The 22,237-nt window shown below is 46.2% G+C and overlaps 1 protein-coding gene across 1 annotated transcript in view; it reads right to left on the reverse strand.

Moving 5' to 3' along the window:
• Positions 1–22,237, reverse strand: part of ABCA13 (ATP binding cassette subfamily A member 13) — a 2,435,905-nt gene that overhangs the window by 1,856,706 nt on the left and 556,962 nt on the right. The window contains exons 15-16 of the mRNA XM_069216941.1: positions 15,406–15,600; positions 13,219–13,383 (exon numbers count right to left, since the gene is read on the reverse strand). Coding sequence (XP_069073042.1) covers positions 13,219–13,383; positions 15,406–15,600 — 360 coding nt within the window. The remainder of the gene's footprint in view (positions 1–13,218; positions 13,384–15,405; positions 15,601–22,237) is intronic.

Here is a 22,237-nt window from a genome sequence, read left to right on the forward strand (position 1 = left end):
ATCATACGAAAGCACGTGAGGAAGTTGTGATTGGAGCCACAGTTGAAGGGGTCTTATCAAGTTATCCTTGTAACAACGACAGGTGTGAAGTGTGCAGGTTTGCTGAACTGGGTGCATGCAAGCAATACACGGAAGGTGAATAATCCAACAGAACAAGAAGAGGAGCTGTTGAGGTTACCAACAGCTAAGAGCATTCCAGGTCGAGAACAAGAAAGAGAAGAACTGGAGAAACTTCCTGAGAATGTTCGAAAAGATGTCCTTACTCCTATGACAGACGAAGAAGAGAGAATCTTGGAGGAAAGTGAATCCTCTACAAGTGGAGTAGTGGGAAAAGTGGTACAAGAAGAAAGAGAAATATTGGTTGAGAGAAGTTCTGATCAGAGGTGGGTGTCCTCAGATGAGAGTGATCAGAGACGACTGAGTGAGAGAAAATCAGCTCAGAAGATGGTGTCCTCAGCATCCTCAGAAGAAGCAAGTGGTTTGACATATCAAACTGAACAAGTGACTAACTTGGAGTCACTTGAAAAGGAATTGGGACAAAACCTGCCCAAGTAGATTTGACTCTTCCTGAACCAGTTGCGGGACCGCCGAAAGAAAGATTTCAAAGTTGAGTTTAAATTACATTTTTAAAAAGGTGCTGACAAGAAAACCACTGAAAGGTGATAATTGGCCACAGAAAAGTTCAAGAGGACAGACAAAAAGGTAGTTCCGCAATTCAGGAGGAAAAAGAACTGAATGAAGGAGAAAATAACAGTGGAGAAGAAGGTGAAATTAGTAAAAGGCCAAAAAAGAAAGAGAGTTGCAAGCAGAAGATATTCTGGTCCAGAATGGCCATATAAAACTACCAATGAATGGCAAGAAGAATGTTTGAGTTGTTGTTTTGATAGAGACATTCCAAATGTTCATTTTGGCTTGTGAAGAACAAAGTGCATGGTTGGGAAGAGCTGAAATCGAAAGAAGATTTGAAAAGTCGTGCCTAAAAAATGCATTGATAACTGATTGTGACAAGCTGCTATATCGGATTTGACAAGAAGACTGTCCTGTGAGTATTAACATTTGGAAAAAAAAAGAAATTAGGAGGGATTTGCTGAAAATGTTTGAAATTTTTTGGAAAGTTTTGTTTTTTGTTTTATTTTTTTCTGATTCTTTAAAGACCATGAGAAACTTCAGTGATCAAAACAATAGAATTAGTCCTTGCAAATGTGTAGGTATTGGTTTGGCGGTAATGAGTGTGTTAATATGCTGTAGGTGTGATTGTTTATGAGATGAGTGGAGCCAACCATATTGCAGGAACACTTACTATTGACAATTCTTTAGAAACTACTACTACATCATTAACAAAAGATAGGTTTAGAATAGATGTCAAATACTTACATGAAGAAAAAGAGCATTCTTCTAATGTTTTCTATTGCTTATTGTGTGAGTATGTTGAGGTGAAGGACGTGAAAGATTGTTAAGTCTTTACGCAGATTCCGACTTCTGTGGAGGAAGGAATTGCCTATCATAGTTTACCACTAACATATGCTATAAGTTACAGTCTTTTACTAACGCGTTTCTATAACCAAGAGTATATACAGTATTTCTTTTCAAATTATGACATAGTATTTTCGGTTGTGCCTGTCATTGGTTATTTGAATAAGATAGCCAAAGATAATAACACAGTCATTATGAGAGATTTCTTTGAGCCTACATTAACTTTTGGTAGTGCTTTTGCACACAGGAATAATTTAACCTGTTTACTAACATCTGTAGAAAATACATTTTTAGATAACACAGAAGACAGGAGAAGAGAAATCGAGGCTAAAATAAATAAGGGGGTGATTAGTCATAGACCTGGGATTGATTATGCTTATACTGGCATTACTAAACAAGCAAAATTAACACTGGATGCTGAGCATGTGGGAAAGCTTTGTATATGTAGGCCACAGGGTAGTATTGATAGAGTGTTTGTGGGTGTGAGTGGATGTAGACATGTGTTTATGTTTCGGAGTAAATGGGAGTTTATGATGAATGAACAGGATCCACTAGTGCCTGGTGTTTACTATATTTGTGGGAGAAATGCTTTTTACCATCTTCCTAGACGATGGTATGGCACATATTATTTGGGAATAGTCTTTCCGAAAATGTACCAACTGGAAGACTTAAATAAATTTCCCAAATTGACGAGAATTCAAATGACAAGCGAGAATCAATTTCTAGCATTTGTGGGAGACATTTTTGGAGCTATAATTCCCTCAGTGGGAGTAGTTCTAAATTCAAACAAGATACAGAAGTTGTCTACAGTAGTGGATAACATGTTGACAAGTTATTCTGGAGCTATTATACTCCTAGATACTGAATTAGCTGCTAGAAGAGCTATGGCTCTTCAGAACCGCGGTGCGTTAGACATTCTTTTGGCGAAAGAGGGTGGAGTTCGTAAATTACTTGGTCTGAGTCATTGTTGCGTGTATATACCAGATAATTCTAAAAAAGCTAGAGGTTTGATTAATAATCTAACGAATAACAATGAAGATTTAAAAGAACTAACTTAAACTGCTATCTGGGAGAAAGCTAGCTAGGGAATTCCAGCTGTGGGAAATTAGTTTGGCAACTTTGGAAAAGGAATTATATTAAAATTAGTCAAATGGTTTTCAATAATTATGTTTTGTTTAATTGGAATTTGGGGATTATGTAAATTATTTAAATTGATTAAAAGGAAAAGGTTTGAAAAGAATAAGAAGAGACTTGATGTTCAAATGGATACATTTTATGGGAAATTGCAAGGAAAAAGAAAATTCATGAAAAGATTAAATAAACAAGATTTTAAATTTGGATAAGAAAATATATTCATTTGGGAATTTGTGTGATGACATAATTAGTCATCAGAGGAGGGATTACAAGAGCAGAGATTTTACTGATGAAATTTATAATTAAATATGTACTGATCTTGATGAACTAATGTGTGATTTTTTGAATAAATGCTAACAAAATGAGAGACTTTTATAAATGGCCACCAAAATCCATTTTGTTTTCTCCTTAGGCTAACTTTAGCCTATAATGCAATTGTTTTTCATTACTGAATGCTTACTCAAAAAGAGTGTGTTTAATAGCTTATAGAAGTGTAAACAGCTACCCCTAGTGGAATTACAAGGTCAGATTTATTAGGTCATTGCTAGAGTTTGACTGTCCTATTGTTTAGAAAAATGTCACTAATGTGTGGTTTTTCCTCGAGGATGGAAGTAGATGCAACATTGTTAGAAGTTTCTTTCTGAATATGAAGTTTTGACGAGACAAAACAATGGATCCACAGACAAGATGGAAGAGAAGAATAAATTGTTATAAATTGTGTTTAGTTAATGATTTTGTCAATGAAACTTTGGCAAATAAAAATTCAAGCCCTCATTACTACCCTCTCGGTCGGTGATAAAGCGGGGGTAATGCTACCGACAGGCCGGCGGTAAGAAAAACGGGATTATGACCACGGCGGAAAACGCCAACACAGACAGCCACTTTAACACTCTGACCGCCATGGAGGTAGCGACAAACACCGCGGCGGTAACCGCCAACAGCCAGGCGGAAGACAATGTACCGCCTACACTATTATGACACACCAATCCGCCACCTTTTCCGGGGCGGTACCTACGCCATCAAAAGCACAGCGGAAACAGTACACAGAAGGGAAACAACTCACCTCTCGACACTCAAGGAAGAACCACAGCGCCATGGAGCCCGAACTGCACATATTTCCAATGCTGGTCTACCTCCTCCTACACCAGGAACACGAACAGCGGTGAAGACGACCACAGTGAGTACTGCTCCTAGCACACAAGGAAGAGGGGAGGGGGTGGAAAAAGAGAGTGACACTCACATGCAACATGCAACCTCCCCACCCCCACCCCCAACACCATACACACAAACAGATGCAGTAATATTACATATACACCCTGTAACCCTCAGGAATAATATAAGGACAAAAGGAATTGAATAAAGTGAGTGTAATATAACAAAGTCAGATAAATACGTCCCTAAAGCACAAGACAGTATGTACAATATATACAAATGGACGGACAATGCCCACTCCAAAATGTCCGTGGCCCACAGGGCTATGACACATAGGCAAGGGCCACACTTGACTTCTGCCTCAATACGGAGAGAACACTGCAGGGGCATCAGGTCGAAAACACACAGGCACCTAAGGGGATGAGGAATGGGGGGCACCTCAGCCGAAAGATGTTACAACGCCACTGCTCCTGGAGGGGGCTACATGCCCTCTGCTTGGTCTTGGGGAGTGCAAGGCCACATTTTCTCAAGTGGGTGGTTTGCCCACTGCTTGGTCCTGGGGAGTGCAAAGCCATAGTCTCTCAAGTGGATGGTTTGCCCACTGCTTGGTCCTAGGGAGTGCAAGGCCACAGTCTCTCAAGTGGGTGGTTTGCCCACTGCTTGGTCCTGGGGAGTGCAAGGCCACAGACTCTCTAGTGGGTGGTTTGCCCACTGCTTGGTCCTGGGGAGTGCAAAGCCACAGTCTCTTAAGTGGGTGGTTTGCCCACTGCTTGATCCTGGGGAGTGCAAGGCCACAGTCTCTCAAGTGGGTGGTTTGCCCACTGCTTGGTTCTGGGGAGTGCAAAGCCACAGCCTCTCAAGTGGATGGATTCTCCACTGGTTCTGGAGGGGGCTTTGTGCCCAGTGTGCTTCATCCTGGCAAGGAAGGAGTGAGTGGATGCCTTCATCCACTGGTACTGGAGGGGGCTTTGTGCCCAGTGTACTTCATCCTGGCAAGGAGGGGGGGAAGTGGATGCCTTCTTCCACTGGTTCTGGAGGGGGCTTTGTGCACAGTGTACTTCATCCTGGCAAGGAGGAGGTGAGTGGATGCCTTCTTCCACTGGTTCTGGAGGGAGCTTTGTGTCCAGTGTGCTTCATCCTGGCAAGGAGGGGGTGAGTGGATGCCTTCTTCCACTGGTTCTGGAGGGGGCCTTGTGCCCTTTGATGCTGATCCTGGATGGTGCAAGGTGACAGTCTCTCACCTGGGTGTCACACCTACAGGTGTTGCAAGGGCCAGGACGCACTACAGCCCATGTAGTCACGACTACACACTGCTCGCCGGCGGTGATGGCTGCTCAGTGGATGGCAGTTGCGGTGCAGGTGGCGGTGCTGGTGGCGGTGCATGTGGCAGTGCTGTGAGTGGTGGGGGGAGGCTCCAGCCCTTCCTCTGCAGCCTCAGACGGCTGCCCACTGGGGCTGCTGCTGCTGGCAGTGGTGCTGGAGGCGGTGCAGGGGGCGGTGCTGGCGGCGGTGCTAGCGGCGGTGCTGGCAGCGGTGCAGGTGGCGGTGCTGGCGGCGGTGCAGGTGGCGATGCTGTCAGTGGTGGGGGGAGGCTCCAGCTCCAGCCATTCCCCTGCAGCCCCGGACGGCTGAAGTGCCATGGCTGGTGTTGTTTGCCCAGATGCTGCCCAGCCCCAGGCACCAGATCCATCCTGCCTGTGGCGTCAGTTCCTTTTATATTGACCTTGGCAGCTGTTGCCCCCTTCCTGCCCTTGGCAGATAGGGGTGCCTCCTTGATTCTGCCAGCTGGATTTCTGCCCTTGCTGGCTGGTGTTCCCTGCTTCCCTTTGCTGGCTGGTGGAGCCTCCTTCCCCTTGCTGGCTGGTGGTGCCTCCTTCCCCTTGCTGGCTGGTGTCCCATTCTTGCCCTTGCTAGCTGGCGGCCCCTTCTTGCCCTTGGCAGGTGATGCAGGCACACTGACTGTGCTGATGGGTGCCCCCTTTGAGCCTCTCATATCTGCAGTAGCTGCAGAAATTACAGTGGCGGTGGACTGGGTAGCTGAGGTGCTGGGCTGGGTTCTGCCCACCCTAGACCGAAGTTAAGGACAGGGGAGGGGCAGGGAATAGGTCAAGGGTGGCGAGGAAAAGCCTTTTAGGGACACTGGGGCTGGAAGGGGGTGAAGGTTTGGGAGTGGAGGAATAGGGAGTGGTTGTATGAGGTGTCTGTCAGCTGTGTTTGGGTGCAAGTGCCTGCGCTGGATGCTGTTGTGAGGTGGATGGCTGTTGGGTGTCTGAGTGCTTGCGTTTGTGTACTTTGGGAGGAGGAGGCACAGACACAGTGGGAGAGGACACAGGGGACGTGTGCATGGATATGGGGGTGGTGACTGCCAGTGAGGGGCGTGTTGTGATAGGTGTGCTGGTGATGGAGGAAGTGGATGAGGAAGTAGTGCATGCAGGTGTAAGTGGAGACGCAACTGTGAGGGAGGTGGAGGAGGAGGAGGAGGGGGACGCAGTGGAGGCAGTGGATGTTGGTGTGTCTGCATCTGGATGGTGCTTGTGTGAGTGCCTGTGGGATGAAGTGTGGTGCTTGTGTTTGCCTGAGCCACTTTGTGTGTTGATTTGGGTGCATGCAGGTCTGAAGGTGTGCTTGGGATAGGCTGGGACTGAGGGCAATGGGACTGGGTAGAGGAAGTTGGAGGGGGGAGGCTAGAGACAGGGCCAATGGTGCCATCAGTGAGTTGGCCAGAGCCTGGAAATGCTCTCTGTTGGTTCACCACGCCAGAGTGAATGCCCTCCAGGTATGCATTTGTTTGTTGCAAATGCCTTGCTAGACACTGGATGGCATTCCGTATGGTTGACTGCCCAACAGAGAGCGATCTCAGGAGGTCAATAGCCTCCTCACTGAGGGCAGCAGGGCTGACTGGGGCAGGGCCTGAGGTGCCTGGGGCGAAGGAGACGCCCACCCTCCTGGGTGAGCAGGCACGGGACACTCGCTGAGGGGCTGATGAGAGGGTGGTGCTGGTATGGGGGTGGCGGCTGTACCTGTAGTTGGGGTAGTACAGAGGTTTCCGCCACCACCAGGGAGCTCCCATTGGAGGAGGTGTCGCTGTCAGTACTGTCCCCTCCTGTCTCCGTCACGGAGCTCATCTCGCCCTCCGTCCCACTGGTGCCCTAACCGTCGGTTGATTTGGCCTCCAGGCCCATGTGGAATGGAGCTCCCTCCGTTGCCGGTGCCTCTGCTCTTCCGCCACATGATGCTAATGCACACAAGGACAGGGTGACAAAACAAAAAGGGGGGAGAGACAAAGGATACACTTGGTCAATGCCAGCAACAACACTACTGCTGGTGTACACAACTCATAGGAAACAGCCCTATGCACTAGGCCATGCACTACCAGTTACAATGCTAGTCACCAGGCCATGGGATACAATGCCTAACGCCATTAGCTGCACACCTGAAACCCACAGGACCCTGCCCAGTAGTAGATGCCCACTAGCATTATTGAGTTTGCATCTGAGCTTGCCCATCATGGAACCTACCTTGCCATGTTCGCCCTGGCCTAGGGGCACCCACAGCCCCCCACCCCGCACCCAGGTAACACCTTAACAAGCGCAAAATCATTATTCTGAATCTGTACTCACCCCTTGTGGCTCCTGTGATGCCTTCAAGCACCCATCCAACTCCGGATAGGCCACCACCAGAATGCGGAACATCAGAGGGGTCAAGGTATGATGGCCACCCCTTCCTCATTGAGAAGGCAAGCCCCAGCTGGGCCTCTGCCATCTTCCTTGCCCAGCGGCACGGGTCCTCCCACTGTTTGCGACAGTGGGTGCTCCACCTGTCAAAGACCCCCAGGTCCACACCTCCTTGGCGCTGGCATGCCAAATACCCTTTTTCTGATGGGTGCAGATACATAAGAAAAGGTATTAGTCATACCGTCCAGACTGTTATACTCATGGCACACCATATCCTCCCATCCTCTTACGCACATACATTGCCCACCGAACATGCAGCACTCTGCCCAGGGCCCCTTAGTCCCCCCTACATGTGGCTTACACACACAGCACTCAATACATTCATGCCCCACTCATCGGGCTCACAGTGTACTCACCTGTTGGTCTGGAGGACCATAAACTAAAGGGTACTGGGGTAGAACCCTATCCACCAGTCTCTCCAACTCCTCGGAAGTGAAGACAGGGGCCCTTTCCCCAGACACAGGTCACAGGAGCACTTGCAGTGTAGGTTCTCTCCTGCTGAAGGTCAGGTAGCAAGTGAGTGAACAGATAGAAAATGGCGGTCACGTCTGCGGCGGTAAGTACTGTCACCGCCGGCGTACATCACCATTGGCTCCTGGAACCCGTAGCCCCCAATGATAACCAATGATGTGTTGCATGGCGGTCGTTGAACGCCTCCTTCAATGGCGCACAAAGTCAGTGGAATTACCTCATTTCCACTTGTCCCTCACAGGTCAGGCGGCCGCCATTTCAGGGTGGCACAGGCCATAGCACCTAACTGCGTCATAACAGACATAGGCACATCAATGGACCAACACGTTCACATTTAGTTTCTGTAAGAAAAGAAAAGCATATTAATCTGTATAGAGTTCAAGTGCTGAGGATTAATAGGAGATGGAGAAATACCCCCTGGTGGACCTGGCGACAATGGAGGACAAGCACACTATCCTAACCTACAGACTAGATAGGGCCACAATCCAAGAGCTGTGTGCCCAATTGGAGCCAGATTTCAGCTATCTGCCACCCCACAGGTATCCCCCCTCTAGAGCAGGTCCTGTCAGTGCTCCATTTCTTGGCAAGTGGTTCCTTCCAAGCGACAGTGGCCAAGGCAGCATGGATGTCACAGCCTATGTTCATAAACATGCTGACCAGAGTGTTGTCTGCCCTTAAGAAACACATGCACGGCTACATTGTATTCCCCCAGGCGGAGGATTTGGCCACAGTGAAGGCTGACTTCTATGCAATGGAACATATCCCCAACATCATTGGTGCTATTGATGGTACACATATTGCCTTTGTCCCCCCCGGGGAAATGAACAGGTGTTCAGAAATGGAAAGAGCTTCCACTCTCTGAATGTGCAGATAGTGTGCCTCGAGGATCAGTACATCTCCCATGTCAGAGCAAAGTATCCTGGCTCTGTGCATGATGCCTTTATCTTGAGGAATAGCATCATCCCATATGTGATGGCTCAACTCTAGAGTCAGAGCGTGTGGCTAATAGGTGAGCCCATGGTCCCCACCCAGTGTCTGTTGGTATATGGGTGTGGGGTTGGTCCTAAGGGTGAGTGTCTAGCTAACAGGTGTCCCTCAATATTTACAGGTGACTCCGGTTACCCCAACCTCTCATGGCTACTGACCCCAGTGAGGAATGCCAGTTCAAGGGCAGAGGAACGTTACAATGAGGCACATGGGCAAACAAGGAGGATCATTGAGCCCACCTTTGGCCTCCTGAAGGCCAGATTCCAGTGCCTCCATCTGACAGGTGGATCCTTGTGCTACTCAACCAAGAAGGTGTGCCAGATCATTGTTGCGTGTTGCAAGTTGCATAACCTGGCCTTGAGACACCAGGTGCCTTTTCTGCAGGAGGATGAGGCTAGAGATGGGGGTGCAGCAGCGGTAGAGCCTGTGGACAGTGACGAAGAGGAAGCAGAGGAAGAGGATGTGGACAACAGAACTACTATAATTCAACAGTACTTCCAGTGACACACAAGTAAGACAGTGTAACTTCACCTTCCATTGCAGTTTTGTGTTGGACATTGTGCATGGCAGCCTAATTTTCCAGAATCTATGGCCACTTACTGTACCCTTTGGCATCTCTATTTTCAGATATCTGTGCCCCACTCTGGCTCCTGGTGTGTTTACTGCTGCCCACTACAGGTCATACCTGGGTAAATATAACTGTACATTTGAATTGCAATGTTTACTGCTTGTTAAACTAATACATTTTTCAATCAATTGACATACTCCATACTTGTATTAGTTCAGAGGGCGTTTATTTCTGTGATAATAAGTGTAGGGGGTATTGAATGGGCTGGGTTGATGGTGGAGGAATGTTCAGGATAGAGTCCAGTCTATTGGTATCACAGATGCATTGTCCAAGGGGGCATAGGGAGTAGGGCAATGGCAGTTGAAGGTGGACAGGGTGACATAGTGGGACATAAGGGTGACATTCAGGAGAGACTTATTTCCTGGCATGGGTCTTTGCAATGTTTTCTGGCTTCTGCCTGGATCGCAGGGACCTTTTGCGTGGTGGTTCTCCTTCTGGTGGGGAGGGGTGCTGGTGGCCTGTTGTTCCTATGCCGGGCCTCCTGCCCAGTAGCATCGGCGGAGGTGGAGGGCTGTTCATCGGTGTGGCTAGTGTCAGGGGCCCGTTGGTGTGCCACTGCCTCCCTCATGGTGTTGTCCATGTCTGCTAGCACCCCTGCAATGGTGACCAGGGTGGTGTGGATGTCCCTCAGGTCCTCCCTGATCCCCAGGTACTGTGCCTCCTGCAGCTGCTGGGTCTCCTGCAACTTGGCCAGTATCTGGCCCATGGTCTCCTGGGAATGGTGGTATGTTTCCCGGATGTTGGTGAGTGCCTCGTGGAGAGTTGTTTCCTTTGGCCTGTCCTCCCCCTGTCGCACAGCAGTCCTCCCAGCTTCCGTGTTGCCCTGTGCCTCTGTCCCCTGAACCGTGTGCCCACTGCCACTGACTCCAGGTCCCTGTTTGTCCTGTGTTTGTGGGGTTGCCTGGGGTCCCTGTATTGGTGGACACACTGCTGACTGATGTGTCCTGGGGACAGAGGTATGGGCCCACTGGGTGGGTGCTGTGCTTCTTTTTCCTGAGGTGGGAGGCTCTGTGGTGGTTTGGGCCTTTGGCTGGGTCACCAACTGTCCAGAGGTCCCTGATGGGCCAGGTTGGTCATCCTGATCCAGGCGTGCAGAGCTGCTGTCATCACTGTGGGCCTCTTCTGTGGGGGGACTGGATGTCGCTGGCATCTCCTCTCCGGTGACGTTGTGTGGGTGTCCTGTGGGGATGTGAATGCAGTGTTATTGTTTCTGCATGTGACATCTTGTGCATTAGTATGTTTCCCTCTATGGTTGTTATTACCAAAGCAGATTTGGCTTGTGTGAGTTGTGATTTGGGTGGCTAAGGGATTGTCACTAGTGTGCATGCTGTGGTGATGGGTGTTCATGCAGGTCTGTAATGGGGATCCATGCATTGGTGTTGCATACAGGGGTTAGTATTGGGATGGGTGGTTTGTGATGGTGGCATATATGTGAGGTGGTGGAGTGATGGGGTGAGGGTAGGGGTAGGAGTTTGTGATGGCATGCAGTTAGGGAGGATATTAGTAATAAAGATTTGGCTTACCAGAGTCCTGTCCTCCTCCTACTCCTGCCAGGCACTCAGGATGCATGATCCCCAAGACTTGCTCCTCCCAAGTTGTTAGTTGTGGGAAGGAGGTGGGGGTCCACCGCCAGTCCTCTGTACAGCTATCTGGTGTCTTGCTACCACGGAATGCACCTTCCCCGATAGGTTGTTCCACCTCTTCCTGTACTGGGGTGCTGTCCCAAGACGTTGACCCTGTCCACGACTCTCCGCCATAGCTCCATCTTCCTAGCAATGGACGTCTGCTGAACCTGTGATCTGAATAGCTGTGGCTCTACCCGGATGATTTCCTCAACCATGACCCTTAGCTCCTCCTCTGAGAACCTGGGGTGTTTTTGTGGTGCCATGGGTGTAGTGTGTGTTTGGTGATGTGTTGGAGTGTGTGCTGTGAGGTGGGTGTATGGTGTATGGGTGATGGTGTTATGTGGCTCTGATTCAGTGGGTTTTTCTGGCGTGTCTCTCTGGCAGTTGTAAATTTTGTTTTGTCTTAAAGGGTTGTGTGTTTAATATTGGTGTGTGGGTGTGGTGTGTATATGTGTGTCAGGTGCGTGTAGTTTGAATTGTCCAATGTGGTGCTGTTTTGTATGTGTTTGTGTATTTTGAACACGGCGGTATGTACCGCCAATGGTTTACCACGGTTGAATGTTCGCTGCAGTGATTTGCGTGTCGTAATGCTGTGGGCATATTTCTGTTGCCGTAACGGTGTGGGTTTTAGTACTGCCATTTTATCACTGACCTTTGGGCTGGCGGACTTGTGTGTGTGTCTGTATATTGGCGGATTTCTACGTATGTGTCATAATACGCGTAGCAGTATACCACCGCGGTCGCGGTATGTTGGCAGCAGTCAGCATGGCGGTAAGCGGCACTTACCGGCAATGTCATAATGAGGGCCTTAGTGTACTATGAATGTGTAACTTTTACTTATCTAACCGTAGTTTTATTGGTTGAATGTCTAACACCTCATGTCCTGACCAATCATGAGCTTTGTGAGAATTAATTTAATGTTCTGTCACTTATTCTTTGAGTCAGATATTTGCAGACATTTGTCAGTTATGGTCAGATTATGATATGATCGTTCCTACTGACAGTGTCCCCTTGCTGAAGTGATTCCTGTTGTTATTCATTGACTTTATGGGTAATGTATAATGTAAATTGTTATGTGTCTTTTGTTTTACAAGTGCCAGCTGCAACTTGTGAATTCATTGCTGCATAATAATAATATTATTTTTGATATAACCCGAGATTGTATGTTTTCTAAATTTGTGTTTCTAAAACTTTTACATGAAGCCCAACGTGTTAATGCTAATTAGTGGTTAGAGAGGGAGTTTGTCTTTACATGCTCATGATTCGTGGTGACGTTATTTGATTTGTTGCTTCAATGTATATTATCTCACTGAGGCAGATTTTGGTGCTATTAAGTTGTGGCATAACCCTTGAGTTAATATGTTTACTTGCTTTGATTAAACTCAGATATATAAGGCGTTCTAATCAGCCATTGATGATCCTTTATATGCTTCATTTGTGTTTGAGAATTATTTTCGTGACTTTAGCATTGTTAATATAGGGAAATAAATTTACAAACCTTAATAAACTGGTGTGGTCATTGCAGTGTAATTGGATTGTCATTGTCTTGTTTTTGTTGTTTATTGTGATGATTATGACATACACTATTGACATCCCCTTTGTCCTATGTTGTGTCGGTCCATTGGCCTAAGGCGCGAAATCCACTATTTGGTCTAAGATAATAGCTAGGATTTCTCCGCGCTGCAGCACTTATATGCATGCAGTGTATTAAAATCAACGGTTTTGTAAAAACTGGACACATTGGCAATTATGGGAAAAGCAGAACACCTCTTATTTCAGGTCACTTTTTCTAAAATATGTTTGGAGAAGATCGATTTTCATCACCAAGACCTTGACTGGGTAACCAGAAATCTCAATGAAGTGAAGTCTCAACCACTCAGGATTTGAAAATCACAATAGCCTACAGCCTTTTCCACTAATTTGTAAATAGGTCATAACAAGTAGAAATCACAGACAAGTTACATTTAATAAACGTCCTGCACTACAACTGAAACGTTTGTGTGAAAACAAATACCTGTTGGAATTCAGAGACATCCACCAGAGGAATACTTTGAAACGCTTTGGAGAAGTCAGGAAGGTTCCCCACAATATTTTGAAGTTTATCAACAATAGCACTGACACGTGATACAAGGTCCAACAATGTTGTCAACATGGTGTTCTTATCAGATGGGATCTTTACCTTAATGAGCAAGAAACAAAAAGTAACAACATTATACAAATATCTTTCTGAATAAGAGCTATTGATGCTATATATTGTGCTTTGTCAAAAGGGCTTTGTATAGCTCTATTGTGGCTTTCATTTCAAATTATCCGGTACTGCCGACTCTGGTCCAGACTACCATTTGCACGCACACCATAGTTAAAACTGGTGAAGAAAAAGTGGCATCTGGGGGTTTTGTCTAAAGAATCACCTGAGGCAAATTAATGCAGACAGTATTATCATTAGCCATTCACTTCATACATGTTTTGTTGTCGCCTATGAATGTGTTTTTGTGCAGATACTGTATGGATCTACTTTTGTTCCTGTGAATATATTTTCATTAGTCTTCTACATTAATATTTGTAGTGGGCTTAATACCAGGTTCCTGTTGTAAGATGCATTTCAGAGTGACTGAATATTGAGTGAATTTACAATTCTTCCAGTAGTAATCGTTTATAAAGTGTCCCAAACATGAACCTGACTCCTAAAAAAAAATTACTTTTTCTACGCATACATGTGTTTTTCTACAATATACATGTATTTTTAAACACATGCATATTTTCAGAACAGAACAAGGTCAAAAGCAAACTTGATTTTTCCTCCTGTGCACAAAAACGTTTTTTCCCTTGAGAATCCCCTTCTCCTATATTGTCACCTATGATGGGGTTTGTTTCCTTCTCACTCTGGAGGGAGATTTACCTCTACCTATGAAAGGAGTAATTAGGCAAACATTTTTAGGCTGGGAAGAAGTCAAAAAAGAATTTTAGATTATCAATGTAGTTTAACTTGGAAGGTATTCTCAAGCTTCGGGGGCGTTGCCACCCAGAACTTGTCTGTCACCAACCACAGATAATTTGCTTCTACTCTTTTACAAGTGTGAAACTGGCTTTTAAGAATTACAAAAGTCTTGTTGCACTCATAAAAATGGCTATTTGAGAGTTTAAGTCAGACATGAACATGCAAATAACTTTGTAAATGAAGATCTTGTATTTTATTGACCTTCCAAATAACAGCATTGCCCATTCATTTTGTTAAAACTTCTTTAGGGAGAACCCTTAACCTGCTCCAAAGTCAAGTGTGGTTTAAATGCAACAGAGGGCCATACTTATCAAATGAGTTGCGTCTCTCTTGCACCACGAAACATAGTGCAAGAGCGATGCAACTCTTATGACAGATTTATCACACTGGGTGGCCTTGCCTGGCTTTCTAAATCTAGAGTAAAACAATGCAGCACAAATCATTGCATTGTGTTACTCTGCCCTGGGTAGGCATTCCATGGGTGGAGCATGGGTGTTCCCACACATTCACCTATGGATTTTGGGGCATTCCCATATTTACAATTACTGGTAGACCTTTGAATGTATCAAAAACCTACACCTCCCCAAGTGAGGGATAACGAGGGAAAATATCTTTTTTTTTTTTTTGTTGCTTCCTGTTTCTATGTGTGCTGCTTTGTGCAGCACACATCGCAAGAGGAATATGCCTCAGGGGATTGTTTTTGTGCAAGAAGGTGTTCCTTCCTGCACAAAAACAATCCTGCATACAATGCAGGCACCCTTGCACCACGGTGCAAGGGTGCCTACATTGGGACTTGCAGCACATTGTGGGCCGGCACTGGGAAAAGCCAGGTATGAACCGTACAATGTTAAGTACAGAGCATTCCCCCCCCCTTCCCTATCATTCAGAGCAGCAAGGTGATGCTGTGCTGCGTGATTTAATGATAAGTATGCCCCACAATGATGTCCAAAATTATGTAGTGCAAAACACTGAAGAGGTACCCCACAAGTCATTTTGACACAGGTTCTACAGATGGCTTCCCCACTATTTGACATGTTACTTCCACTACCCCCTCTGCTTGAAGTTAAATCTAGTCGCACCCTAGAATTAGAGCAGTTTGTAATGTTTATTTTCTTGAACATTTTAACATACCTAGAGTCTAGGTTACTTCTAAACATCTCCATCCTTGAGAAGATGCACCGTAGCAACCTTCAACATCCTTACCTTGTACATAATATTTCTTAAATCTAGGTGCTCCATGATTAACACACTCAGTTTATATATTTCCATTGTTGACAAGGAACACAGCTCCTCCAAAGCTAAGGGGGTGTCTTCACCTTTAGGAAACGTCAGCAGGAGGCCAAGGACTTCCTCATTGCATTCTTCCACCAGAGCCATGGCAAGGGTGCTGTAAACAAACTACAATGCTACAATTGTTATAATTTGAAGAACATGTGTATTAAATAGAGTACATTTATCTGCCTGTTATTTATTTCTCTCTCTTTACTCTCCTCCTCTTTGTCTCTCCCTCACACTGTGGACCTTCTCTTGCCCTCAAGGAGAATGTATTGTGGCAGTGAGACATAGGCTACAGTACTACAATGATTAATATTGCTTTCTCAACATTCTAGGGAGCCTATTTTGTAAGTTATGTTACCATACCAAGCATACATTAAACTAAGTAGTAGCAATACACAATGAATACACAAATACGTTTTTTTCCTAGCCAACATGTCCACACTTTTTCCATTTCTATTATTTCTGCACCAAAAACAGCCACCTTTATTTTTCATTTTCAAGTTCTTCAAGAGGAGGTGCTACCACCCACCCTCAGAAACTCCTAAGATCATGATATCAAGTTTCCCTACTTGATTAAAGGTCATGTGCTTTGGGCAGAACTCTCAGTGCCATTTATTCATTCATTCATTCATTCATTTATTCATTAATTCTTTTGATGGTAGAATCCCTGGTCCCACCCCCATCTGTGCCCCAACATGATTTTTAGACTTGCGGGGAAAACATCTGGGAACTAGATGAGCACTGAGCTCCACAAACTCTACAATGCTAAATGCTGCTCGTGTCCCATCTCCCTGTTGTAACGAATCACAGGGGTCTCACTCAAACACATGGTTTGAGGGAAGCCCCATGATTACATGAGATTTGGGGGTCCATTCACCGCTGGTGATGTGTCATTCTTGAAATTACCCCTCTCTAAAGTGCTTGTTAGACCTGGCACCTTTGTGCGTGTTTCCCCTTGTCTTTTTGCCTTCTGACCTCCTGTTTCTATGGTATGCTGGACTCTGTTTTTGCCAGTATATTGTCTCTGCACACTTTACCATGCTGATCAGTGCTAACGTGCAAGTGCTCCCAGTGTAAATGGTATTGGTGATTGGTTTTCCATGATTAGCACATTTGATTTACTAAGAAGTCCCTAGTAAAGTGCGACATGTGTGCCCAGGACCCGTAAGTCAAATGTTACTAGTGGGCCTGCAGCACTGGTTTTGCCACCCACATGAGTAGCCTGTAAACATAACTCAGACCTGCCACTGCAGTGTCTGTGTGTGCAGTCTTCAACTGCCAATACGACCTGGCAAGTGTACCCACTTCCCAGGCTCAAACCTTCCCTTTAACTACATGAAAGTCACTCCTGAAGTAGGCCCTAAGTATCCCCAGGGGCAGGGTCCAGCACCTTAAAAAGTTAGGTCATGCACTCTTGTGTTTTACATGTCCTGATAGTGAAATCCTGCAAAATTGTTTTTCACTATTGCAAGGGCTACTTCTCTCATAGGTTAACATGGGGACTGCCTTTAAATATATCTTAAATGTAGTTTCCCATTGTGAGAAGATAGAGATTTGGAGTTTGGGGTCTCTGAACTCGCAATTTAAAAATACATCTTTTGGTAGAGTTGGTTTTAGATTGTCTGTTTGAAAATGCCACTTTTAGAAAGTGGGCATTTTCTTGCTTAACCATTCTGTGCCACTGCCTGCCTGTGGAGTTCACATGTAGGTCAGACTGAGAGTTGGGCAGTTTGTGAATTCCTTCTAGACAGTGACACAAAAGGAGCTGAGGTGTGTCCTGCATATCCTGAACAGTCTCCTGGGCCAGAGTAGGAGGGAAGAGCTTACACATGCACCTGAAAGGGCTATGCCTGTCCTCACACACTGCAGTCTCCAGTCCCCTGGTGTTTGTCCGGGGCCAGGCCTGGCAAATGCAGGATCTTGTGAACAACAGAGACTTTCCTTTGAAGTTTGCCTACTTCAAACACAGAATTGCATATAAGTAGTGGACCCAAAACCCCAGACTTTTAACACACTTCTGGATGAAGAGGAACCTCTGCCAAGGAGAACAGCTGAAGCACTGGATGAGGAGCACTGCCCCTTTGCTGTGTGCGCTTTGCTGGGTTGGCCTGCAGTTGCTGCTTCTACCTTAAAGAGGGCAAAAACTGTCTTTGCTGTATATCCTGCTTATGACGATTCTCCAAGGGCTTGGAGAAGAGCTTGCTCCTGTTGGAAGTCACCGGAATATCAAAGACTTCAGTTTCATCTGCCTACAGCACTGGGAACTGTGTGTTATGTGCTGCAACAGAAGAAATACCACTGCAACGCTATCAATGATGTCACTGACTGCACTGTGATCTGACGACGATGCATGGAGCTGTGCCCCATGCCGCACCGCAACCCTGGTCTCACCAGCACTGCCACCTGATACCGTCACTGAGCCACTGCTTGCACCGTAACTCGTGGGCCCCAAACTCCTCATCGCCTTGCTCATACCACAGCATTGGCATCCCTGACAAAGACGTTCGATGCTGACACCAACATCGCTGCCTGCACAGTGACCTGAGGACATTGTTCGTGAGGTACACGATGCACCATGCCATCCCGCACTGCAGCCCCGGTCCACCGACGCCAGCGCCATCAATTACAGCATCATCAACAGATGCCCTTGTCTGCACCACAACCCGTGGGCGCTGCACAGAGCCCGCCCTATACAACCCCCCCCTTGGACCTACTTACGACAGAGCTTCAGCAACGATGATGCCACTGCCTGCACCTTGACCTGGAGACACCGCGCTAGCCAGCTCCACAAAACAGCCCTGGTCTCACCGACACCACAGGACACCATCACCAAGCCATGCCTGCACCGTGACGTGGGGGCACCGCACGTCGCACTATCCCGATTCGCACCGCAGCTCTGATGCCATCAACTCCAGCTCTCCTGGCCTCGTCATTAGCCCAGAGTTTGATCAGCAATGGGTGTGACTTCAAGGGCCTGAGGATCCCCACACCAACCCCCGGAACTGACACTTGTGATGCCAGCGATGTCGCACTCCAGATCTCATCGCAAAGACCATGACGCCCTGCATTTCCAAGGTACTGTTTGCAGGTCTTCCCGACACCATAGCTGACCGCAGTGCTGCAGCAGGCCTGAACTGTTGGATTTGTTGTTCACGACACAGTGATAGTCCCAAACAGAGTTATTGGCTTCAAGGAACTGTATTTTTAAGTTAATTCTTGCAAAATTCATATCTTTATTATTGCATGTTGAATTTTTCAAATTTTGGTCGTGTTTTATACAGATAAATATTGGCTATACTACTAAAAGTGGTGTGGTGTCCTTTTGTAGTGTTTTCACTGTATTACTGTGTGTTATGTACAAATGCTTTACACATTGCTTCTGAGTAAAGCCTGACTGTTCGTTCCAAGCTACCAAAGGGGTGTGCCAGGGTTATCTGAGCTGGGTATCTCCCTTATACTGACTAGAGTGAGGGTCCCTACTTGGACAGGGCGCAAACCGATGGCCAACTAGAGACCCCATTTCTAACAGTGCTCACCCAACCTTGACCATGTACCATTATGGTAATCCCTGGAATTCGCCATGGGTTTAGGGCACAGGAAGTTCATAGAATATCAGCCTATAGTGCTGTATATAGATAGCAGTGCAGGAAGTTGTTCCAAAGGTTCACCAGAGATGGGGGTGCACGTGCCCTGGACAACAATGAATACTCAATGGTGGCATTCTACCACAACTAAGTTCAGCCTCTCAATGCTTTATGGAGATATTCAACATCAAAGGTTGGTAGCACATTGTTTTGCTGCTGTCAGCTACTGTCTGCCATGGCATGATCACCTCCTAAATTAGGAGAAACTATCAGTCTGCCCATGGCATGGCACTGGTACGAAAAAGGAGGGAAGGATATTTGAGGAGCAAGAACAATTTCTATATTGCTGCAATATAGATACATGATGGTCAGGTCTCATTTTCACTCTATTGCTTATTTGTAGGCATGGCAAGATATTCAATGCAGGAAGCTGGCGTTGTGTGTGGTGAGCACCTCTGGTGTTATCAACTTAGTCCAGGTATCCCCTATTAGTGAGTTGTAGGCAGTGCCTAGGAAGCCAGGGCTCTCTAGGGGCAGCTGTGGAAGAGCAGCCAAGACTTATCTAGGAGACATGCAAAGCTTATGCAATACCACTGTAGTCACACAGCACTTACACACGTGAAAGAACCACACATAATTATGGTAACACAAATACCAAAACACTGTATAGCCAATAGCCCAACTGAAGGTAAGTAAACAAACTATTATGTACAGATTAGGAGTCAGTGAGTAGCATAAAAGGCAATAGAAAACAGTGAAAGCAATAGACAATATTGAAAGCCCTGGGGAGACTAAACCATATACTGAGTAAGTAGAACCAGAGCACCTACTCAAGAGGGAGACCTTAAGTAGCCCAGGAAGGGGGATTGGTTACCTATCAGGGTGACCACCTATCAGGAGGGAGCTGTGATGTCACCTGCCTGTCCTGGCCACACAGATGCTCCCAGAGGCCTTTGTCCACCGTGGATTCAAGATGGCAGAATCAAGTGGCCACCTGGAGGAGCTCTGGGCAACACCCCTGGGGTGGTGATGGACAGGGGAGTGGTTACTCACCTTTCCATTGTCCAGTCTCATGCCAGAGCAGGGACTGGAGGTCCCTGGACTGGTGCAAACTGGTTTATGCAAAGAGGGCACAAAATGTGCTCTTTAAAGCATACCAGTGGCTTGGGGATGGTACCCCACCCAAGCCATGTAACACCTATTTCCAAAGGGAGAGGGTGTTGCCTCCCTCTCCCAAAGGAAATCTTTTGTTCTGCCTTCCTCAGCCTGAGTTGGTCAAGCAGCAAGAGGACAGAAACCTGTCTGTAGGATGGCAGCAGCATGGGCTGCCCCAGAATCTCCTGCAAACTGGTAGGAGCAAAGCTTGGGGTCCTCTAAGGAGCCCCTAGAGTGCATGGAATCATACAACCAATATTGACAAAAGTATTGGAGTATGAGTCTGACATTTTTAATACTAAACATGCTCAGGTTCGGAGTTACCATTATGTGGCTGGACACAGGCAGTGACCTGTTTCCAGTACACACATGAAATGGTGTCCTCACACTTATGAAGTCCAGTAAAATGGAGCTGGAGTTCATAGGGGCACCTTTGCCCATGCAGGGGTGCCCTCACACACAGGTGCCTGCACCCTGCCCTCTGGGCTAGGAGGGTCTACCATAGGGGTGACTTACAGTGACCTGGTGCAGTGACCTGAAGTGAAAGCGTGCTTGCAATTTTTCATGCAGGCTGCAATGGCAGGCCTGCAGACACATTTTACATGGGCTCCCATGGGTGGCATAATACATGCTGCAGCCCATGGGGAACCGCTGAAGCTCCGGTGCCCCAGGTACCCAGGTACCACATACTAGGGACTTATATGGGAGCACCAGTATGCCAAATGTGGGGTGTGTGAAGTCCCAAGCAACCAAATCTAGAGGGAGAGCGCACAGTCACTGGTTAGCAGGATCCCAGTGAACACAGTCAAAACATACTGACATCAGCAAAAAGTGGGGTAACCATGCCAAAAAGGGGGCACTTTCCTACATTCAGAAAATAACAAATTATTGAAAGTTGTTGCTCTTGAACAATTGTTTGTAGGAAACCAAAACAGCTAATCAACTTGCTGCCAGTAATTGTGAGATCAAATAAAAATATCATTAAAGTTTAATGGTGTTGTTTTGTAGCATCATTAGGAGTAAACTTGAAATGGTAGAACTTGCGGGAGGCCAGATTGAAACCCAAAAGCAGGTATGGCAAAAATGGTCCAACCAGCATAGAATTTCAGGGGGACAATTTGAATAGGGCCGTGGGGCATGGCTGGGTCAGGGAAGCCCCCTAGTCTTCAGCCTACCAAGGAAATGCCTTCCAAGGAAACACCTGAGGGCACAATGGCTAGAGGGGCTTAGATAAAAAAAAACTGTATAGCCAAAAATGAGCTCCTTCCTAATCCTGCTCTGATTTAACCCAGCAACAGTGGCTGACAATAGGAAAGTTATGGAGATAGGACAAACGAGCCTGGTCCCTATTTTTAGAAAAACTTGGAACATTCTTTGGAGTTGTTCTACTTCCTTTTGATCTTTGGTGAACCAAGTTCATAATGAGGATGAACACTTGATTTCATCATGTGTCCTAAATATGAGACACTGGCTTCCACTTGAGAACTAAAAGGCAGAAAATCCAGCTAACAGGTTGCCAATTTGTCAAATTGGCAGACAGATATGTTTGACATTTTTTTCATAACCGGAGGGGAGGCTTGCCTTGGGTTTTAGAGTTGGGTTGATGTTAAGAGAGATGGAATGTAATGTGGTCTGATCCTGTAGGTTGCAGAGTGTTCTGTTGAAGCAAAATTAATAGTGGTACAAAATGTAATTATGTGTATGCCTCTGGGAACAAGTAGGTCCTTTACATACTTGCATAAATGATAGACGTCCTGGATTTAAGATAAGCTTGAAAGAATGGAGGAAACTTTGATTCCTTTCATAACATAAACCTTCTGAAAACTGTTATTTCTTAAATATTCAATATCCCAATGTTATAATTCTATATTAATTTATGTTTTGGTACTGGTTCATCCCAGATCTACAAGTGTACAGTTGTGTAGAAAATAGTTGGGAGAAAGGAAAGAGAGAGAGATAAGGATTAGTTATAAACTTTAAAGAAGATTCAATTATGGGTGTAGGCAAAATACAATATT

This window comes from Pleurodeles waltl, chromosome 2_1, assembly GCF_031143425.1.
Source record: "Pleurodeles waltl isolate 20211129_DDA chromosome 2_1, aPleWal1.hap1.20221129, whole genome shotgun sequence".
Lineage (NCBI taxonomy): Eukaryota > Metazoa > Chordata > Amphibia > Caudata > Salamandridae > Pleurodeles > Pleurodeles waltl.